Below are 22,227 nucleotides of genomic sequence, written 5' to 3' on the forward strand. Positions count from 1 at the left end.
CACACACACACACACACACACACACACACACACACACACACACACACACACACACACACACACACACACACACACACACACACACACACACACACACACACACACACACACACACACACACCACACACACACACACACACACACACACACACACACACACACACACACACACACACACACACACACACACACACACACACACACACACACACACACAGACAAGGAGAGAGACAGTGAGTTCCAGTCTGTATGTGTAGCACCAATGATGCAGAGTGCAGCAGAAACAGGAAGCATGATGTCAGGACTGTTGCTTTAACCCTCCAGTGAGAATAACTAAGCGACGTTCACTGTCTCCTGGAGATGATGTCAGTGCTCTGTTCCACTGTCTCAGCCAATGAGGACACTGTAACAGCTAAAGAAACTATTTTCCACACAGAAACAGAATCTTCTTCAAGCAGATGAGCTCTGGAGGAGGGACGTTAAACGATGTCCTCCACACTCATGAACTGATGAACCATGTGACTGCAGCTCTGTCACCAGGACTGAATGACACTCACAGCAGGAGAGTCGGGGCTCACTCACCGGTCCCTGGTGGTAGTTGAAACCTTTTGCCAGGTTGTAGTTGTCATTATCCAGTGCGTTGTCATAGACACCACAGTACACCATATCACTGGGACAACACAAAGACTTAGTCAGTATGAGATTGAGTGTAAAACACACAGGTTATCAGATATGATCATGACACAAACACACTAGATAGGTACATGCTGAAACACGGTCTCTCTCCCTTCAGAGCTCCAGTCTTTACTTATTCACTGCGCAAGTAAATAATGTGAGGTTTAACCACACTGACTGTGTCTGATGAACAGCAGTGAAAACGGGACCAGTTTGTGAGGTGAGGTGCCATGACAGACAATAGGAGACAGCGACTTCTTCTGCTAAATACTGAGGCTACATCCACACTGCTACGTTTTAGTTATAAGACACTTCAATTTTGCTACGTGTCCTCCTGCCGTCCACACCACTCCAGTTTTCAAGCCCCTAAAACCTTTGGAAATAATGACGTAGACACCCAGTCTCTCTCTGACTGGGTGTCATCAGCTCATCTACCAGTGGTGAAAGCGACATGGATAATGAAATACAAGTGTTACTGACCTTGTTTTTGCTAGCAGCTGTTGTGCTTGAAAAACACGGGACAAACACGATTCTTTCACAACTTCAATTTCACGCATCAATCGATCAATTGAAAAAGAAAATGAAAAAACACTGCTATATTACCAGGCTGCTGGTAGCGATGCTTGTAGGCAGCCCTGACAGTGCATTGATATAGGAGCTGCTATGTGTTTCAGGCGTGATTGTCATTGATGAAAACGTAGTGGTGTGAACGTAGCATGAAACTACTGATCCTTCAGAAAGTGTGGTGTGTGTGTGTGTGTGTGTGTGTGTGTGATTATGCATTACTCAGGGTCCAGTGTCTTCATTCCCAGGGGTCCAAGTAGTTTCTTCTCAGCCACGTCCAGAGCGTGCCAGGCTCTGTCCACAGTGAACAGCTCCGGAGCCTTTAAAAACAGACACTGTGTCAACCAGCCAATCACAGCTCAGACATCTGGTCACTTCACACACTACAGAGGCAATCAATTAACCGGGAGATATTTCTTCATAATTATTAAAGACCAAACCTACCACCACCATGGCGATGGTGAAGTTGGGTCTCAGCTGATAGTCACACCAGGGGCTGGAGGCCCCATAGCTGTCTTTGTAGATGCCCTTTTTATGCACCAGATCAGGGTGTTTCTCATTGGGGTCCTTTGGGTCCCCTGACACCCAGAACCCAGTTTCAAATGACTTCTGGAGCTGTTTGTTCCACTGGGAGTACGAAATAAACACTTCTTTACCTGGAACACAGAGGGAACGGCTGCTGTCACTCAGAGTGAATCCACAAGACATTTCAATTTGTGTGTGTGTGTGTGTGTGTGTGTATGTAGGTGTGTGTGTGTGTGTGTGTGTGTGTACTACCGTCTCTGTGTACTTTAGCTCCATCATAAGGGAACAGTCCTTTGGCGTGGAGCTCCACCACCCAGCGAACAGTCGATTTACTGAGACCAACGATCTCCACCGCTGCTCCGTCTCTGGACAGAGTCCCACAGACATTTAGTTAGACTCCAGCTAAGTACACTGAACCCTAACCCTAGAAATCCATAGTACAGTGTCTCATAAATGTTGTTGTTTGCACATGGTGGGTAACGATGCATTTTGGTTCACTTGAATTTTTCTCTGTGTGAAGCAAACCGAACAGAGCAAACCAGCTTTAGCTGTGAAGACGCCCTTAGAGTGGCTTTTTATTATGACCAACCCAGGTCACACCTGCGCAGTAATCATCCTCTGTGTGTGTAAAAGAAAATCTTACATCTTTGATTTCAACTCATGAAAAATGGAGACAAAAAAAAGTGTTGCATTTATATTTTTGTTAAGTATATTATGTATTATCATTGGTTATTATGTTTTCATTTATTTGAAAAGTAGATTTGTCTCTAATACATCAGAAAAAAGTGAAAATTCTAATCACAATTTCTCAAAGTCGAATCTGACTGCTTCAAATGTCTCGTTCTGTTCAACCAACAATATAAAACTCAAAGATATTAATTTCCAATCAAGTAAAACAAAAATAAAATAAAAAAGAATAAAAATCTGACGCTGCTTCCATCTTAGGGGAACTGTTTGTGATGAGAATCTGGCTGCTGTTGAGCAGCTGGTGAGAGGTGATGTGTGTGATGAGAGTGTGTGTGTTACCTGGGAGTAGCAGGCATGCCTCTGTTCCTGGCTCTCTCGCTTTCTCCCATCTTATCCATCCATGTGCCGCAGTTGAAGCGGTTCCCTCCACTGACGAAGCCTGTGGCTGGATCCACCTTCGCAAACACATTGAACCCTGGAAGAGATGACAGAGCTCAGGACCATGAGAGATAGTTTAAAACACAAATCACTGCCATTTACACAAGAGTCTGAGTAGAACCAGAGGAAAATGTTTGATGTTTAGTGATGCAGTAAATGCAGATGCAGTAAAACATAAATTATAGAGAAAATATTCAAATCAAAATAGATTGTTGAAAGAAAACAGTTCAGACTGCACCTCCACCTTGTCCAGTATCATCTGTACTGGGAGACCTCTGTGAGCATTATTCCAATATAATGGATTCATGTGTAGTCTGTCACTCACACACACACACACACAACCACACACATGCACACTGTCTCACCTTCATCTCTCATGTGCATGTCGATCTTAGATCCAGCGTTTCTCTCTCTGTAGGAAATTCCCTCAAGGTGGCGCTGCAAAGCCTCCTGGATCACATCATACAGAGGCTGCTCCTACACACACACACACACAGACACACACACACACACGCACACACACACACACACAACACACACACACACACACACACAATACAAAATATATTGAGGCATGTGAATATATTGGCTACTGTTGGTGAAGTTTGAAAATGTTGGTGACTGCTGACGGAAGTATCGAAACAGACACTGTGTGTGTGTGTGTGTGTGTGTGTGTGTGTGTGTTAGGGCTGCACAATTAATCGAAATATGATCGAAATCGCAATATGGCCAGGTGCAGTATCCAAATCGCAGGAGCTGCAATCTTTTTTTGATAAAAAGGTAAAATGTGTCATGATATGCATTATTAGCACCATAAGCATTCTGCTACAGAGACGACCAACCTACAAATCATATTCTCCAGACGCACCAAAACATGTAAACATGTTTGTTTAGTACAAGACCAACAAAAATCCCATCATCATCATCCTTAAAATTTTTTTCAGAAGTGAAAGTGAAACTGAAAGGCCAAAACGACCATTCCAATTGCTATTGCAATATCTGCCAAAATAATCTCAATTTGATTTGTTTTGCATATCGTGCAGCCCTAGTGTGTGTGTGTGTGTGTGTGTGTGTGTATGTACATACCACCTCTCCAGGTTTGCAGGGCTCACAATCATCAGTAGGATACATGCGTGTAACTGGGCAGCGGAGGATTTCATGCCCTTGGGGAACGTGGGTAGCGTAGTCCTGAGCGAAACAAGCGCAGTGTCAATAAAAACATTATAACAAGACATAATTCTCCTCATCTAGTTCAATTGTTATTATATTCATAAACCTTTAATGTAACTCTTCAGATAATGTTACAATTTCATTAAGTGGAAAACAGAAACAAAAAAAGACATGATGAATGTGCAGAAACAAGAATGAACCAAAGTTCATGAATCTGATATAAAGAAAGAAAAAAATATTAACAGTCCAAAACTTTTTATAAACTTTTATAAATTCATGATACTTCTGCAGTTCCTTCATCTACCAACCCTGAGAACTTCATATGGATACAGGGAGATCCTGCACTCAGCAAACAACATTTTCCACAGGCTCTGCTGGAGTCCATAGTTTTACCTCTTAAACATGAGTCAAGCCAAATGAAATTAGACAGGAAATCCCTTAAAAGGAACAATTAAGTTCTCACTAAGTTATTTGTTTGGAAACCAATGAGTCAAAACTGCCTACATAACGACAGGCTTTACTAGTTACACCAGTGACTAATGTTTGCAAGCTTCAGTAGTTCATATGATTTTTACACAGTTTAATGTTTAATGAATTTAGAGCCTCTCCTGTAGTCAGGGATTTTGGGAATACAGACACTGACCTGAAGATTTGTCCTATATCTGAAGACATGACCTCCACCTTGACACCCACTCTTTGCACTTCATGCTTCTTTTGCTCAGATTTTTTGTTATGCTTATGCATACTTAGATTTCAGTGGCCTAACTCGTCTTAAATATGCTTTCTCAGATGCCAAGGTTGCTGACATGTGAGGAGGGTGGATTGGAAGGAGGAAGCTGGAATATTGTTGGGGTTTCTGAGGCAGGGACTAGTGGGAAAGTGCTTTGTTTTTACTGTTTCTGGAAAAGAGGCCCTAAGGAGTATGTATGTGTATGTGTGTGTGTCCACCTACCTGGATGCACTGCAGCCACCACCACACAGCGTCACGGCAGTTGAATCTGGCACAGCGACCCTCACCCAGCAGGTTGGGGATCAAACCGTGACGTAACGTCCCTGCGAAAGCCAGGATGATGTTACTATGGAGATAAGGAGATAAAAAGGTTAATTTTAGTTTGGTTACTGTGGCCTTCTCACAGAATTTGATAAGCTAGCTGAAAAAGTAAAAATAGAAGTTCTAAAGCAAGCAATATAAAACTTATATAGTTCTATAGGGGAGAAATAGTGTTGATGAGTAACTCAGAAAAATGTTGTTGCAACTGTTCCAAGAGTTCCCTACTCAAAGTGGGTTATCAAAACAGTCCATGCACACACACCGAGCCTCAGTGTGTCTCCCAGTGAGCAGCATCAGTCCTCTGAGAGCGATGAAGGTGTCTCTGCCCCAGCAGCGGAAAATCCCAGCGGAGAAGTGAGGAAGACCTGAAGAACCAAACAAACAGTCAGTCAGTCAGTCAGTCAGTCAGTCAGTCAGTCAGTGAGATCAGCATCTATACTTACTGTATTTTTCCATACTGTAAATATTGAATCCATCTTTATCTCAATGAATTCTTCAAATCAATACAAGCTTGATACAACAGTTTTTAATTCTTAAATTATTTTTTCACTTTATTTATTAAGTGTCTGGTTCTACCTGCAGCCAATGAGACACAGCACTGCTCCTTCTGGCCTGTGATTGGACTGATGCGATAGGGAACATCATCTATTTTCACAGAGATGGGAGGGAGGGCTGGGAAGCGTCCAACTCCACACATCTGAAGTGAACCAAGCGCCAGGTGATGAACAAAGGTGGAGCCATTCTGGACAAAACTGTTTGGACAAAGAGGAAGAAATGTCACTTAACTACAACACATCAGTCTCAGGTTTTAATTTCAGATGTCAACAACACAGCTGCTGTCATCTCTCCCACCTCGACATGTGTTTGTAGGTTGCATCCAGGGCTGTAACGTAGGTTGACACCAGGATGGCGTCAAAGTAACAGGGAATGAGGTACCGTGGGATGTGCTTCAGGTAGTTAAACATGGCAACCAACCACTGACCCACCTGTGGACCCACAGTAACCAGAAAGACACTTTACTGTTGCTCTGGTTATCTCAAAAGTTAAAACCAGAACTATTTGTGTGGCTAGATGAAAAATGTGACCCTTTAAGACAGTAAAATCCTCACTTGTGCCAGTGGTCCCTCTCTGTGTATCAGTCTGTTGGAGACAAAGTCTATCAGCCAGTCTCCTTGTCTGAGGTTAGAGCACACGGGATGTCCCAGGTCGTTGTTTGGACGGATATCAGCCAACACTGACATCAGACCTGCAGAAGAAACACCGCAGTCAACCATCAAAGTGAAAACAGAATAACCCTCTACACAGAGCAGGTTTCTGTGAGTGAAGTGGGTGAGTCCACCTACACGTTCAAAAGCTCAATTTCTCAGCAGCTATTGTTCATTGCTCATCATTGCAGAAGGGTAAAATCAGTCAGATCACTACTATCAGAGATTTAAATGTTCTGATCAGCAGCAGCTCACGTTTGGTGATAATTATATTTTTTGCTGTAGATGCTGTTTGGACCTGGTTTCATATATTTTTCCAGCTCTACCTTGCAGTCCAGCATATTTCAGGCTCTCCCATCCTGGGATGCTGTAACAGCCTCCACCGTCCTCCTGTTCCTCTGAGTCACAGCGAAACAGCAGGACATTCAGGTCAGCTAACGTTAGCTTGGACATCAGCCTGTGAAACACACATGACTTCAAAAATAAAAGTTCACATTTGCTGCTTCACCAAATGAAAAACTGTGTCTGTGTGCTGCTTGTTCCTTATTCCACATATACATATACATACACATATATATATATATATATTTTTTTTTTTTATAAGACTGTTGTTATTTCCTGTTGGTTTTATCTGTCTTATGGTTTTGTGTGGTTTACGACATTGTTTTTATTGTTTTATGTCTTTTTATTACTAATTGCAGAGAACATGGAACTACTGTTTGAAAAGTGCTATTTAAATAAAGTTTATTATTATTAAGTTATTTTAATTCTAAATTCTCTTAGTGCAATTTGCAAATCACACACAGAATAAAAGATTTCTGTACTGACTCAGCAGAACTCTTGTAATGTTATCAGATTCACGATGCAGCAGAACCAGATTATTGTCTGCCCCCCCCTTTCAAACCTGGTGCTTACATTACCCACAATGCAAATCAATTGCCAACAGCTCAGTCAGAAATATGTGTGTGTTAGACTAATGAGCCACTAGCCTGAAGCAGAGATGTGGAGGGGGTCACTTCTTTCTCTCTCCACACTCCCTCATTGTTTTTCCTCATCAGACCTCATGTGTACTCACTGTGCCAGAGGCTTCTGCATCGCTTCTGGTGGGTTTTCATCTGCTATGCTGCCTTTCTTGTACTTTGGGCTGAACTGGGAGAGATAATACCTCAGCACCCCCACCAGCTTCTGGGCCTTGGGGTCCAAACTCACCCTGAGAGGAGGAGAGAGAGGGACAGGAAACTTTTCAGACAGTTGTTCAGAATGAACAGTGTCAATAAATGAACGTTTAATAAATCATGGATGGAATGACTTCAGTTTTGAGCAAGTGTGTGTGTGTGTGTGTGTGTGTTACCTGAAGGCAATAACACTGCCAGGAGTCAACTTCTGAAATGTGATTTCCTGCACAAACTCTGAGCGACCTTTAGAAGTCACCCCTGCTTGCTTCACCACTGTGCTCTCCTGTAACTGTATCACATTTTAGAATTTTTTTATTGATTTGTTCATTCATTTCAGTAACACACAAGATTACATCAATCCTAAAAAGAGTGATATTTACAGATATATGCTCTTTGATTTCCACAGTGTATTCCGGCATGCCGTTGATATAGTTGTTATCCTTCTTATAGCTCCCAGCATGCCTTTCCACTGTCCTCGCCTCCAGTACCACTTCCTCTATCTTCCCTAGAGAGAGGGAGAGCAACATCTAACCTGGTTATGTCTTTCAAGGTGAATAATAAATCAAAACAGTGTAAGAAAGGAAAGAACACTTCAAAGATACTGTTATTATAATATTTAGAAAGACATGTTTGATTTCTAATATGAATGTGATCATGTTGTCATACCAGGTATGAACATGGGTGGGACGTTGCTGTTGTACTGGTGGTTTTTGGGGTTCCAGAAGGCGGTCCTGCACACGGACACCACAGACTGGTGGGTGCTGGGACAGTGACGGGTCACTGCAACAATATCTGCATCCACCTGGTCTACATACACCTGATGAGGGAGATGTTCAGAGATTAAATTGGGACAAGGCGTTCACTGACAAGTGATCGCTGGGAAATGTAGTGCAAAAACACAACAGTTAGCATAAAGCTCTATCAACTTCACAGCCATGCTGCTGTCTGTTTTATAGTAAAAACCTTTAACAGGAAGTGGACTGACATGAGCTAAACGTCAGTGTTAGCTGAAGTTGTGTGTGTGTTGTACATACAGCACACTGCAGTCCTGTACCTGCATGAATCCCTGCGCAGCCAGTTCCAGGTGCAGCTTGTTGAGAGCCAGTTTCCCTGCTATGATGCCAGTCTGGGGTCCAACCTCACCAGGGGAGGAGGGGGGTGCTGAGGGGTTCCACTTGGGGTAGAAACGTTCCTCCTTCACCACAGAGATCTACACACACACAAACACACACACACACACACACACACACACACACACACACACACACACACACACACACACACACACACACACACACACACACACACACACACACACACACACACACACACACAACCTTTGAAGTTGAGTGTGAAAGCAGCAGTGGGGCGAAAAACATCTCAACTTCAGGTCTAATCAAAAGCTTTCTCTGGAGCTTTCAATCACATCTCAGAGTCTTCCTCAGTGGATTAAGTTTGCTCTGACTGTGGAGCCTATTATACAGACTTAATGATTAACAAACTGATAAATTGATTAGCAAATGAATCATGAAAATAATGCCCTAATGTCAATGACTGATTAGATTCAAGATTCAAAGATGCACCTGTCACATACTTGTGCAGTGACATGGGTGGGTGGGGTAGAGGACGTGTTAAAAGGCTCATGTGCAACAATAATAGAATAACAATTAGTAGATAATAAGAAATACAATGGATAATATTTCACAAAAATAAAAATACATGTAATATGTGTATTAAAATGTTTAAGTGCACATTTCAGTATCAAATTATTATATAGGTTAAATATAGATTTATAACTTTACCCCATTTACAGTAGTTCAGTGTATATATACATTATATCGTGTATCAGGGTACTAGTTCATCATATTTCCCTGTTTTCCTGCTGTAAAGCAGAGAAATTCAGCATAAGTAAGTGTGTATTCACTCATTTACTAGATCCCACAGTCAACTCTGGAAAATCTATGTTTTTTCAAAATTAAATTCAGTTGTAGAAAATTGTTTTCAAATCTTAGATGAGTAGAAAAGGCAGAAAACAACCAGCAAGTTTGATAAAAAAGGACAGATGTTCAAACTTTTTACTCAGACTACATAAATGATAGTGTCTAAATCCAAACCTGTATACATAAACATTAAAAGCTAAATATGAATCATGTAGCTTCTTTGGCGGCATAAATGGTTGCTGTTCAGCAGCCGATTTTCAAGGTATCTGCTGTAAAAATGCTGTGAATTAATCAGCTCACTCTTTATTGTGATACTCAGGCTCAAGTCAAACTTTAGACAAAAGAAACTGGCATTGACCAACATTTTTATATTTGCAGTAAATTGTCCAATATTGTAGAATTTGTTTTCAAAACACTCAAAAACAAACTATAATTATGGCTAACTGCTAAGAAATACTGTTGAGCCAAAATGATGAGTCACCTGATGTGGGACCAGTTCATCATATCCTCTGGTGGAGCCGGTAGCACAGCAGGCCATAGAGACGATAGCAGAGCTGGGCAGAGAGTCCAATGCTGAGCGCAGCTTCAAACAGAGTCAAACAGCAGCAGTTAGAAACCAACACATGGTACAGCTGAACTCAGTGACTCTGTCATGGTTCATTTTTGAACAAAGCACCCCACCGTAATCTGACCCTAACAGAGACCCACCTGTATGGGACACTCATTGTCATGGGTTACATCAAGGAACATGGCGTGGGCGATGGAGGGTATAAGTGGACGGAGACTGGGCTGAACAAAGGCTCCCACTGGCTCACCTCCGTAACGATAGACTAGTCGGCCCTCTTCATGGCTGTCACCAGCTGACATGGCCTCTATGGACAGGGTGGGGGGTTAGGAGAAGTTGGTGAGATGGGGGAGGACAGTTATCACAACATAATCCATGCTGTTGCAGCACCAGGGGGCAGTTCACACATTCAAGCTCAGTGCACTTCTGGCCACATTCCAATCTGGTAGTGAAGGTGTTTGTGTTTAACACGAGCCTTAGTAAATACATTAAAGCTGCTTGTTAATCCTCAGACCTGTTAAATACCCAGTGGATCAAAAACTGTCAACTACTGAGAGCTAGAGATGCCCCGATCACTTCTTTTTTTTTTTTTTACCACCAATACCAATGTGATCATCTATGAGTGAGATCGGACAATCCACGGCTGATACCGATCATTTCTGGCATTCATTGCAGATGGCACATATCAGTCTCACACACTTTGTAAAAGTTCCACACGGCTAATATCTTGTTTTATTGTGGTGGCCTGTCGCGCACCGTCGCATTGAACAAGGTGGGAGAAAGGTAACAAGTCTAGAGGTAAGGGAGAAAGATCGGCTGATCAGTCGGGGCTGATCAATCGGGGCATCCCTACTGAAAGCTGGAATTAAACATTAAGTGCAATTTGTAAGCTGATTATTTTTCAGTTTTTTTCAGTCCCTGATTGAAATAATATTCCATATTATTTAGTTCTAGACTGGGAACCTATCCAGGGTATACGCTGTCACTCACCCATGGATGGATGGATATAACCATATGTATTATGGCAAACAGCCATTTACTCACTGAATACCGTTATGAATATGAAAATATGAGAATTAGAAGCAACAGCCATAAAAGTCACAATTAGTCTTTTAGAAGAGAGCTCCACACACTTGGAGAATCTATGAGAAGGAGCAGTGATGCTGCTCTGGAGGCCTGCGGGGTATCAAAATCTTACTCACTACTACTATTACTTACTAACCACCCATCTGTATGTACTTACTGTGAAAAATATGCACAACTAACATAGACACCTTGGTATGTCTACTGTCTACTTTGTCAGTCTTAATGAATGTACTATGTAGTAAGTATTGAGTATGTATTTTGAACACATATGGTACTGTACCTCGTATCAGTGATGAGATTCCTAGCTTGGTAACGAAGATGTTATCCAGCTCCTCACTACCGGTAAACAGTTCAGCCACCACATACAGGTTAGGACACACTGTTCTGGCCACATCTAGCATGAACTGGTCGACCACAGCAAGACAACACACCGAAAACCAAGAGGTCAGTGCGGGGAGAGAGGGAGAGAGGGAGGGACGAGTAGGGGAGAGGGCAAGTAGAATAAAAGATTGGAAAGAAGGAGGAGGAGGAGGAGGAGGAGAGTTAATGTGAAGGGGATACAGCCAATTAGTAGGCACAGGTCCCAGAGTTAAGATACCATGCAGTTATACAGTCAACCAATACAGTGAGAGTACAGAGAGAGACAGAGGGAGGGTGTTTGGGTTTGAAGAGGCAGAACGATGCAGTGAAAAGAGAAGGAAGAGACAAAAACATCAAGTTAGCTCATGCAACAGTTTTGTACCTCGTATAAGGCTGCTAATTCCCAGCCGGTTAACAAACACATTGTCAATGAGCTCACTTCCTGTAAACAGTTCAGCTATCACATACAGATTGGGTCTGACCGCTCTGGCGGCATCTAGCATTGCCTGGACAAGAAGAAGAAGAGTCTGCTGTTAGCAGTGCTACACTGACAAACAATATGCAGCTAACTTCACACATACAGGAAGGTTTCTCTTGTCACTATTTAAATATTATTTACATGTTCACTATTTCTTGTAAAACAAGTTCTTTCCTATTTCAATAGGATACAGTATGCAACTATTATGATGTTAAAATATAATAAGCAAGCAGAATCATGACACAACATGAGCCTGTGTACATTCTCTGTTTGAATCCACCCTTGGCATGGACAGTCAGTGTGGTGGGGTAAGTTTGCAGCGTGCCGTTTCCTGTAGGTATGTCATAACAATGTGGCCACAGTGAACATCAGTTCTGTTTTGCCAGTTAGTGTATCCTCAGACAAAATGGCCTAAAGTAGCCAGTAATACTTGTGAGCATGAGGCAGGTGTGGCTGTGCTGACTGAAGGAACTGCAGTTCCCCTGATGTAAGTGTGACATTAGGGGTTTTCAATGCATATATACAGCTACATATTAGCCTTGATAACTGTTGGAAAGTTAAATAAATGTACTTGCTTTAGAGGAAGTTTTTCAAGTAATGAGAAGGACAGTGTTGTAGTGAGAAGTAGGAAATCTACTGATGTTGCATCACAAACTAAAACATTTTTACTGAGACATTAGTATTTTTAACATGGGGCTGCTTCTTTACATCTTTAGAAAGCCCAAAGTTTTATGGTTTACTCTTAAAACACAGAAATACCCTTATGATGTAATGCACTGCAGTATAACAGGCTGACAATAATAGGACCCAACATGTTCCATTTCTGTTAACACTGTTGTTCTGTGTGTGTGTGTGTGTGTGTGTGTGTGTGTGTGTGTGTGTGTTGATTCAACTGTAATGATAATATAATATGGTCATTTCTAAGGCTGTACTGCTACTACTACAACTGACTACTGTGTAACTCGAATGAGGATACAGAAACCTGGAGCAGGTGACAGATGACAGATATTTGCTGGATGTGGTATGATGATGATGAATGACAATACCTCAGCTACATGTAATGGTGTAGAGTGGCAGTTATCCAGCCTGACTCCATGGAAATACTTGGCTGTGATCTCGGTGTATTTCTGCATGTAGGCCCACAGGTACGGACAGTCCTCAGGGCCATTGCCATAGCGCAGTTTGACACTGTCACCCCAGCAGATCAGCTCCCGACGCAGGTACACATTAGAGCCTACAGAGAACAAAGATACACGTCAATACTGACACAATGATTTATACTTTGAAGGACAGATATTTCAACGTACAATCTGAAATTAGATTATATTGTATGAGATTCTCAGGTTAGATATACAAATTCAACTGTGTACTACAATGTACACTTTGATTGAAAATGTGTGTGTAGCAATCACACTATTATCCTGCTCACAAAATTCTATGTAATCTGTCTGATGTTATGAGATTAAAGGTTATGTCAGGGAAAAAACAACACCCCGCTTCTCTCCTAAATTACAGCATGTTTTTATGTCTCTATATATCTATTACTCTCTCCATTGTTTTTGCACCTGGCTATCTTGCTAAGCTGGTTTCTATGTGTACCTGGCTCAGCAAAGTTGCGCAGCGGATCGTCGCTCATCACCCAACCATTGTGAGCCAGGAAGTGACAGATCTTGTCTGGCTGGTCCAGCAGGTGGATCTCCTGCTCCAGAGTCAGGTCCTGGTATGGGTAGGTGAAATACCTGAGACAGACAGATTAAAACAGTAAGATCCACCAACCCTAGTCCTCTCGTCACTATTGGAACCATCATGAACCATCCCCTCTTGTGTGATTCAGTTTTGCCATTTATACCTGGAACTACTCTGTATCTGCATCACACAAAACAACTCTTAAATTTCACAAGGGAGAAAAAGGCTTAGATCTTGACATACTGCTTTAACTGAGACTACTGAAGTACAGTGCTTCTAAAAAGTTATTTTATTTTATTTTCAACTTCACTGTGGTCAACATTTACAGTTGCAATCAAAATGATTCAACCCCCACTGCAAATTAGGTTTATTGGCAAAATGTACAAACTAACAGCTGTTTCCAATAAACAAATCAAACAAGAACAATTTAAACAATACAACTAATATTACAAGTGGTTTCTCCAAATTCAACACAAAATGCTACTTTTAATGACTACTGCAGTCTCAAAATTATTCAACCCCTTCATGACAAGCATCTTTAGTACTTAGTAGAGCACCATTTTACTGTTATGACCTGCTGCAAACGTGATGCATAGCTAGACACCAGCTTCTGGCAGTGTTCCTGAGGAATCTTAGCCCATTCCTCATGGTTAAAGGCCTTCAGTTCACTAATATTCTTGGGTTTGCATGCTGCAACCACCTTTTTCAAATCCCACCAGAGATTTTCAATGGGGTTCAAGTCAGGCGACTGTGATGGCCACTCCAGTATCTTCCAGCACTTCTTTGTGAAACCAAGCCTTGGTGGACTTTGAGGTATGCTTGGGATCATTGTCCTTTTGGAAGGTCCAATGACGCCCAAGCTTCAGCTTCCTCACCGATGGCATGACATTTTCTCCCAGGATTTCCTGATACTTGATTGAATCCATCTTTCCCTCCACACGCTGCAGGTTTCCAGTGCCAGAGGAAGCAAAGCAGCCCCAGAGCATGACTGAGCCACCGCCATGCTTCACTGTAGGCAGGGTGTTCTTTTCGTATGCTTCACTCTTCCTCCTCCAGACATACCACTGATCCATAGGCCTGAAAAGTTCCAGTTTTATTTCATCGCTCCACAGAACCGAATCCCAAAACCTCTTTGGCTTATTTATATAGTTTTGAGCAAATTGGAGCCGACTTTTCTTGTGCTTTTGGGTCAGTAGTGGTGTACATCTTGGAGTTCGGGCATGGAGCCCTTCAGTGTTTAGTATGCGCCTTACTGTGGAAACTGACACCTCAGTGCCTGCTGCCACTAAGTCTTGCTGCAGGTCTTTTGCAGTCAGTTGAGGGTTTTTGACCACCTGCCACCTCAGGACTCTGGTGGCAGCCGTTGATAGCTTCCTCTTTCTGCCATGTCCAGGTAGTGAAGCCACTGTTCCTTTAACTTTAAACTTGCGAACTATGCTTCCAACTGTATCTCTAGGAACATTCAGTGCCTTTGCTATCTTTTTGTATCCTCTTCCTTGTTTGTGCAAGGCAATGATCTCTTCTCTGAACGTTTTGGACAATTCCTTTACTTAGCCATATTTCTAACATGCAATGAAATGTCACCGTCAACAGTCCAGGTGTTTGAGGTGTTTTATCTCAAGCACACCTGATGCAACTAATGAAGCTCATGATTGGTTGCATTAGGTGTGCTTGAGACCACACCTGATTTGCAAATGTGTGCTCTTATGACGAATTCTATCCAGGGGGTTGAGACTGCAGTAGTCATTGAAAGTAGGATTTAGTGTTGAATTTGGATAAAAATCCTTGTAATATTAGTTTTATTTAACTATTTAAACTGTTCTCCTGTAATTTGTTTATTGCAAACACCTGAAAAATTTTAAATTTTGCCAATGAACTTAAAATGCAATGGGGGTTGAATAATTTTGATTGCAACTGTATCGCTGACTGGAATGAATGGAATATAGTGAAATTTGACTCATTAAAGTTACAAAATGCAGCACCTGTTAAGGTTGATTTAAAAGGATGTACTGTAGGTACAGCTTGGAACAAGGCTACGTCAACAGTAACGCCAGAAACACTCTGTGGTGTGTGTGTGGCGGCTGCGGAACGTCTTGGTTTTAATTTCGGTGCCCATGTTAACGGGTTAGAGCGACACACTGCCTGTGTGAGATGTCTTACACGTTGTGGCTGTGTCTGTTGATTGACATCATACCAGCAGCATCATATAGAACGGACACAATCCACTATAGTTTCTATGTCTAGGCTGGATCTGAATATGACACAGACATGAAAAAATATAATTATTATATTCTTTAACCATTTAAGCAGCTGCAAGTTGAGACAGTGATACTTTAGCAATGTTTTCTGTCAAAAATAAATCTGAAATTAACTGAAATTAACCAGACTCCCAAATTAGGTATGAAAAATAATAAATCATAAAAAATTATTCTGTCCTTTCTGATGAATACTGTGGTAAAAAACAAGGTGGTGTTAAAAACTGCAGCTAAATGTCCATGAATTATGGTCGACAGTCAATTAATCCTACTGTTTATAGAGACCTGTAAACCTGTTGAACACATTAATATTTATTATCTATCTTTCCAGACCTTAACCTCTCCTTTTCTTGTATCTGTGCCATTCTTTTTCTTTCTCTCCAAGTCCACCTCTTTAAATCCATTACCTGGTAACCAGAGGGTTCTTCCTGGTAACAGGACCCAGTTTTGGGCCATGGTCGGCCAGACGCTCGTACACTACATTTCCCACAACGCAGTTGGCAGCCTGGAGGGAAAGAGAAGGACAACATGACGAAAAATGATAACCCTAAATGTGGCAGTTCCCCTCTGTACACTAATACTATGCAGCATACAGTATGTCCTGATGTTAACAATGCACTCCTTTGGTGGTTAGTGTAGAAGAAATAATGAACCTTTGGTACAGATGACATAAGGCATTCTGACATTTCAGATTCTCCTCCCTGACTGCTCTGGCAGCCATGGCAATAGATGTCATGTTGGGTCCAGCTGGCTCCCATGTGCACTCACACATAGCTGCTGGTGCCATTAGCAGTAGCCTTGTCTGCTGCATTACACACAAACTTGCCTGCTCCTGATGCTGTTGTACAATGTGGTTCTGTTCTTCATTCAGCTCGTTCAGCTTCTGTCTCAGCCAACCACAGCACTCCTCAATGTGATGTGGGGAGGAACTATAGTGAGAGAGGAAACATCAAACAGAAAATAACAGGACTCTAGTTCTGCAAAGGTCCGCATACATATATGTATACATACTGGACATAACTGTACACAGTACAGTAGTATATATTATTGTGAGAATTGGAAACATCCTGTCTTCAAAGGAAGTGAAAACTAGTCTATGCATTTGTTACCTCTAGACTGGAGTACTGTAAATCTTTATTATCAGGATGTCCCAGTAACTCAGTGAAAAGCAAACTGCTGCAGCAGAGTACTGACAGGAACTAGAAGAAGAGATCACATCTCCTCTGTGTTAGCTTCATCAGCTCCCTATAAATTCCTCTTCCTCACCTACAAAGACATTAATGGTCAGACACCATCATATCTTAAAGAGCTCATAGTTCCCTATTATCCCAACCGAACACTGCGCTCTAAATGCAGGCCTACTGTGGTTGCTAGAGTTCTAAGACTAGAATGGGAGGTAGAACCTTCAGCTGTCAGGCTGCTCTCCTGTGGAACCAGCTCCCAGTCTGGGTCCAGGAGGCAGATCCCTCTCTACATTTAAGATCAGGCTTCAAACCGTCTCTTTGATAAAGCTTTGATAAAGAGTCCTGAATGAGCCCTTAGTGATGCTGCTATAGATCTAGACTGCTGGGGGGGACTCCCATGATGCAGTTAGCTCTCTTTCTTAGCATCTATATTACACTACTTTATGTCCTGTAACTTGTACTTTCTCTCTCCTGTAGTTCTCTCTCTGTCTCTCTCTCTTCATTCTGCATGCATCCCTTGACTATTTTTAAATAAGTAAACATGAATTCATGAAAGAACTCAAACAAACATTAACTGTCACTTCATACAAAAAACAGACAACACCACCAACAGCTTGTGATTGTGGCTCAGACCTGTGAGGTACAAATGTCTCCAGAGCAGAGTCCATGTCCACTGTGTTGCCATAACGACGGTAATGTGGGTCCTGGATGATCTTTAGGCCCTTCTTCCCTTCAGTCTTACTGTGGTCTGGCTTGGTGCCTTAACATGCAAAGGAAATTTTAAGTGTCTTACGTAGCATTTTAAGTAAATGATTCTATATCAGGAGATTTTTTTTCTTCTCAAAACTTCCATTTATTTAACTTTGAAAATGTTTTTCAAACATGAAATTAACTATCGACAAGTACCTTTTGTTTGTTATAAAGTCACATTCAATATCAATTAGAAACAACTTAAATTAGGGAGTTGATTTAAAATATTTTGCTTTATGAATATAAAAATTCCCACTAGCAGCTCTGTAACTGATGAGAACAGCCAAGGCTTGGTGCCAAATGTCTCTTCAATGACAGATCACTGAACAGTCATTTGACACCAAGTGTTCATGTCCACTTTATCTATGGTTTGAATTCCTTTGACATGACAAACATGTATCTGTCAGTTCAGTACAGTCCACTGTATATTCTCCATCAGTTCTGAGTTGGAATACTGTACAAAGCTGTGACACTTTATTAAAAGAAAAGCTTTATTCAGGTGTCTGAGAGACAGACACACTTCAATGTCAATCAATACAGGTGTTTACAGAGGAGCAAGTTTTTTTGCTTCAGGTAGATTTTTTCCGTTTTCTACATTTAATCTCAGAGACTGTTTTGGGCTCAGACAGCTACCAAACACACTGACCTGGACACTTGACACACTGAGGCCTTTTCTGAAAACCATTATAAAGTTTGCAGTAATACTTATTAACACTATATTAAGCATCACTGATCTACATACCATTTTGCAGTAGGATTCTGAACTGCTCCACAGCATTGTTCACTTTGACCTGGAAGAACTCCCACAGTTTGATCTGAGGATACACGTCCTGCCACAACACACTGCGGATGGCCTGATACACACAAATCAACATACAGAGAGAGGAATAAGGAAACACATGCATTTTCATATTTACTATTACACATGCATTTTCATATTACTACATTACTATTATTTGTCACCATTATTAAATGAGCCTTTGTTACTATAGCTGTCATTGCTTGCAAAATGCTGTTGAAAAAAACTGTCAATTTACATTAGCAGTACGTCATTAAGAGTTTGGCAAACACACCGTTACATAAGTTTTCATAAAAACATTCTATTTACACCTTTTTTTTTTTTTTACTCCATGTCACCTTTTGTCAAAGGTTTGTAAAATGTCGTGTTAAGGTCTCTGTTACATCCCAGTGACGACGTGTGATGTTAACACTAATTAATGCTGTCTAATCAAATGTGCATCCTCTACAGCACAGTCAAGAAATGCCAGTCATGAAATCTGTACAGGTGTGCTGTGTGTGCCTGGCTGTGTGCTCACATTCAGATGGCTCTCATTGGTAATATCAGGAGGAAGTCCTTTAGCCGTGTAGCGTCCGTCTGCGATTCTGGTGGTTAAATGCCAGATAGCTCTGTCTAAGACCCAGGCTGGACGCAGGTGGGGGGAGTTCACCAGGTTGTAGCCACACTCTGGATGTTCCTGTATCCACACACTATTGGCAGCTGTAAAGAAAAGAGAAACAAAGAATTAAAATCACCACCATTTAGCTATTCTAACAACATGTGATTTAATAGTTCTAGGTGTGAGGTGCTAACCCTAACCTGAACACAGACTTTAATAGTGATGAATGAATTCTGTAGTGGACTATATTTACAGCTGGACTGAACTGCCTTTCATTAATTCACTGAAAAAAAGATTGTGGCAGAATTTGAATTAGATTAAGTTAAAGATAAAGTTTTAAAGCGCTGAATGAAAACAGACGTTTATCATGTGCTGTGTTTATCATGTATGAAATGCACTGAGGAAGAAAATACACATCCTGTAATGTAAACTGGCTGGCACCTAGAAATAACCCTATACCGTCTGTCTCCCTCTTCCCTCTTACATCACCAACACTTCATTGTCTTAACAACGTCTTACCTGTGCATATGTTGATTCAGTCTAGGGGCCCTGTCTGCCCTATCCATACATATGCTGATCTAGTCTAAGGGCCCTTCCTGGCCCAACTATGGATATGCTGATCCAGCCCAAGACCCCCTCCTACCCCCTGATAACTTGAACCAAGGTGCTACACGACAAGACCTCTGATAAACATTACCTTTTGTTATAACTTCCTTTCCTGTCTGACCAAATGTCTGTAACCCCAGGTATATGCAAATACAGTTGTCCATCCTTTGTCTTTCACTGTATAACTGTCCCCCTGCCCTACACTCGGGGTCAGTCTACTGCCTCAGACCCGCTCTGTGTCAGCTGGCTCACCGTATCCTGGGGTACCATTAAACTTACTTCTCTACAGCAAACTTCAAACTAAGGACTTGAGTGAATTTTCTTCAACAGCACACATGTAACATCTCAAGACTTAGGAAGGAAGTCAGCCATTCTGAATTTTCTATGCAATTTTGGTGCCGTTTTTGCCATTAACAGGCTTTATACTTGAACTGATCTATTCTCTAGGAAGAGTTTGTTAGACATCATATCGGTTAATCTTATCTAGAGACCTTTGCGTGGCTAAATAGTGAAGCTTTTAAGTTCTCGTTTAATGATGTGTTCATGGCAGCATAGCAAATTTCGATGGTTTGCCAAAAAAAAAGTTGTAACTCCACTTTACGTTGTACAAATCAGCCCCAAGCTTTACACGTTTGACAAGAGTCCAGGCCTGAAGACATTGACATGTCAATATTCAGTTATAGTCATAGCCCCACCTAATGGCAACAGGAAATGTCATGTTTTATACTTTGATGTACTCTTACCAGGTTGACCACACCCACCTCAAACTTGGTCAGAGAATGCTTAATACCTTGATGATGCTTTATAGTGAAGATTGTGGGTTTTCACTTAAGTGTCGTCCTGGCAGCGTAGTGAATTCTGATACTTCACCATTGATATCTGATATGGGACTCAGAATTGGGTATGGCAAAATGACTCGATAGTGCCTCCTTTAAAATTTCAACAAAGTAGCATGTGGTATGTTTCACCTTCTTGGGATTCTAGTACATCCAAAGTAATGGAGACCACATGCTTTTTGTTCTATAGATACAATAGAACTCACTTCCCCCCAGTTCCTCAATGTTCACACCTGGGGACGACCCTCCTCCAGTGACCTCACTGACCAGTCAGTGTTGGTCAGTGTGTGACCCCCGAGGATGTCACCAGACAAAACCAGATCTCCATGTCTGTTTCTTTTTTTTTGGCTTGCTCAGGTGCAGCAGCTCCTCTGCTCTCTCAGCTGTTCATGGAGCAACAAGGCTCCCAGTCCAGGTCAGCCCTGCCACCTGAGACAACAGCTCTCTTGCCGGGCTGCTAACAGCAGACTACAACACTCTTGTCATCCACAGCAGTGACATGCTTAGGATTAACTGAGAGTGAACCAGTTTTTCTTCAGAATCAGCGGCCACAACACAAGGTCAGCCAGCTGATTTCCAAGTAACAGGAGCCACACCTTTCTCTATGAGAAAACCAAAGGAAAAAGCGGAAGCCACACAGCCAGGCAGGACTTAACACCACCAGGAAGCCACCCAGCTCCACCCAGCACCCAAAAGGACCTTTTTTTCCTTTTGTTCCACCGTTGGCTATGACATGGAGGTCTGTATGAAACTCTAAGGATATGCCTTCCCAGACCATCACTGACCCACCACCAATCCAGTCATGCTGTATGATGTTACATGTAGCATAACATTCACCACGGCGACTCTTTCACGCCTGTCACGTGTGCTCAGTGTGAACCTGCTCTCATCTGTGAAGAGAACGGGGCGCCAATGGCAGATCTGCTAATTCTGGTGTTCTCTGGCGAATGCTAATCGAGCTGTATGGTGCTGGGCTTTGAGCACAGGTCCCTCTAAAGGCCGTAAGTCCCTCATGCCACCCTAATGGAGTCTGTTTCTGACAGTTTGGTCAGAAACATGCACACCAGTAGCCTGCTGGAGGTCATTTTTAGGGCTCTGGCAATGCTCCTCCTGTTCCTCCTCGCACAAAGGAGCAGGTACCGGTCCTGCTGTTGGGTTGATGCCCTTCTACGGCCCTGTCCAGTAACGGTCGGTCTCCTAGTATCTCCTCCATGCTCGAGACTGTGCTGGGAGACACATCAAATCTTCTTGCAACCACATGTATGGATGTGCCATCCTGGAGTAGCTGGACTACCTGTGCAACCTGATTGGGCTGCAGGTAGCATCTCATGCTAGGACACTAGCAAAACACAAAACTAGAGACGAATCAGTCAAGAAGGATCATGAGAGAGCTACTGTCTGTGGCCACCACATGTAAAACCATTCCCTTTTTGGGGGTTGTCTTGCTTTTGACTCTCCATTGCACCTGTTGTCACTTTCATTTGCACCAAAGCAGGTGAATTGATTCACAATCACTTCATTTGCTTCCTAAATGGACAGATTGATATCCCTGAGGTTTAAGTGACTTGTTGTTATACTGTGATGATTAAGGTTT

General features: G+C 42.1%; 1 protein-coding gene across 2 annotated transcripts in view; it reads right to left on the bottom strand.

Moving 5' to 3' along the window:
• Window positions 1–22,227, bottom strand: part of agla (amylo-alpha-1, 6-glucosidase, 4-alpha-glucanotransferase a) — a 35,983-nt gene that overhangs the window by 1,966 nt on the left and 11,790 nt on the right. Inside the window, exons 6-33 of one of the 2 annotated variants that reach the window (XM_056390978.1) lie at window positions 19,111–19,292; window positions 18,537–18,648; window positions 17,678–17,804; window positions 16,687–16,789; window positions 16,268–16,365; window positions 13,519–13,658; window positions 12,966–13,153; window positions 11,362–11,485; window positions 10,139–10,302; window positions 9,912–10,013; window positions 8,545–8,700; window positions 8,157–8,307; window positions 7,871–7,995; window positions 7,667–7,779; window positions 7,391–7,525; window positions 6,642–6,772; window positions 6,220–6,356; window positions 5,963–6,096; window positions 5,687–5,862; window positions 5,373–5,475; window positions 5,012–5,135; window positions 3,976–4,077; window positions 3,255–3,366; window positions 2,791–2,926; window positions 2,017–2,129; window positions 1,684–1,895; window positions 1,462–1,559; window positions 583–670 (exon numbers count right to left, since the gene is read on the bottom strand). In XM_056390978.1, the coding sequence (XP_056246953.1) occupies window positions 583–670; window positions 1,462–1,559; window positions 1,684–1,895; window positions 2,017–2,129; window positions 2,791–2,926; window positions 3,255–3,366; window positions 3,976–4,077; window positions 5,012–5,135; window positions 5,373–5,475; window positions 5,687–5,862; window positions 5,963–6,096; window positions 6,220–6,356; window positions 6,642–6,772; window positions 7,391–7,525; window positions 7,667–7,779; window positions 7,871–7,995; window positions 8,157–8,307; window positions 8,545–8,700; window positions 9,912–10,013; window positions 10,139–10,302; window positions 11,362–11,485; window positions 12,966–13,153; window positions 13,519–13,658; window positions 16,268–16,365; window positions 16,687–16,789; window positions 17,678–17,804; window positions 18,537–18,648; window positions 19,111–19,292 (3,686 nt within the window). Of the gene's footprint in view, window positions 1–582; window positions 671–1,461; window positions 1,560–1,683; window positions 1,896–2,016; window positions 2,130–2,790; window positions 2,927–3,254; window positions 3,367–3,975; window positions 4,078–5,011; window positions 5,136–5,372; window positions 5,476–5,686; window positions 5,863–5,962; window positions 6,097–6,219; window positions 6,357–6,641; window positions 6,773–7,390; window positions 7,526–7,666; window positions 7,780–7,870; window positions 7,996–8,156; window positions 8,308–8,544; window positions 8,701–9,911; window positions 10,014–10,138; window positions 10,303–11,361; window positions 11,486–11,823; window positions 11,948–12,965; window positions 13,154–13,518; window positions 13,659–16,267; window positions 16,366–16,686; window positions 16,790–17,677; window positions 17,805–18,536; window positions 18,649–19,110; window positions 19,293–22,227 lie in introns of both variants that reach the window. The other variant, XM_056390977.1, reaches the window with a different exon arrangement.

This window comes from Seriola aureovittata, chromosome 12, assembly GCF_021018895.1.
Source record: "Seriola aureovittata isolate HTS-2021-v1 ecotype China chromosome 12, ASM2101889v1, whole genome shotgun sequence".
NCBI lineage: Eukaryota > Metazoa > Chordata > Actinopteri > Carangiformes > Carangidae > Seriola > Seriola aureovittata.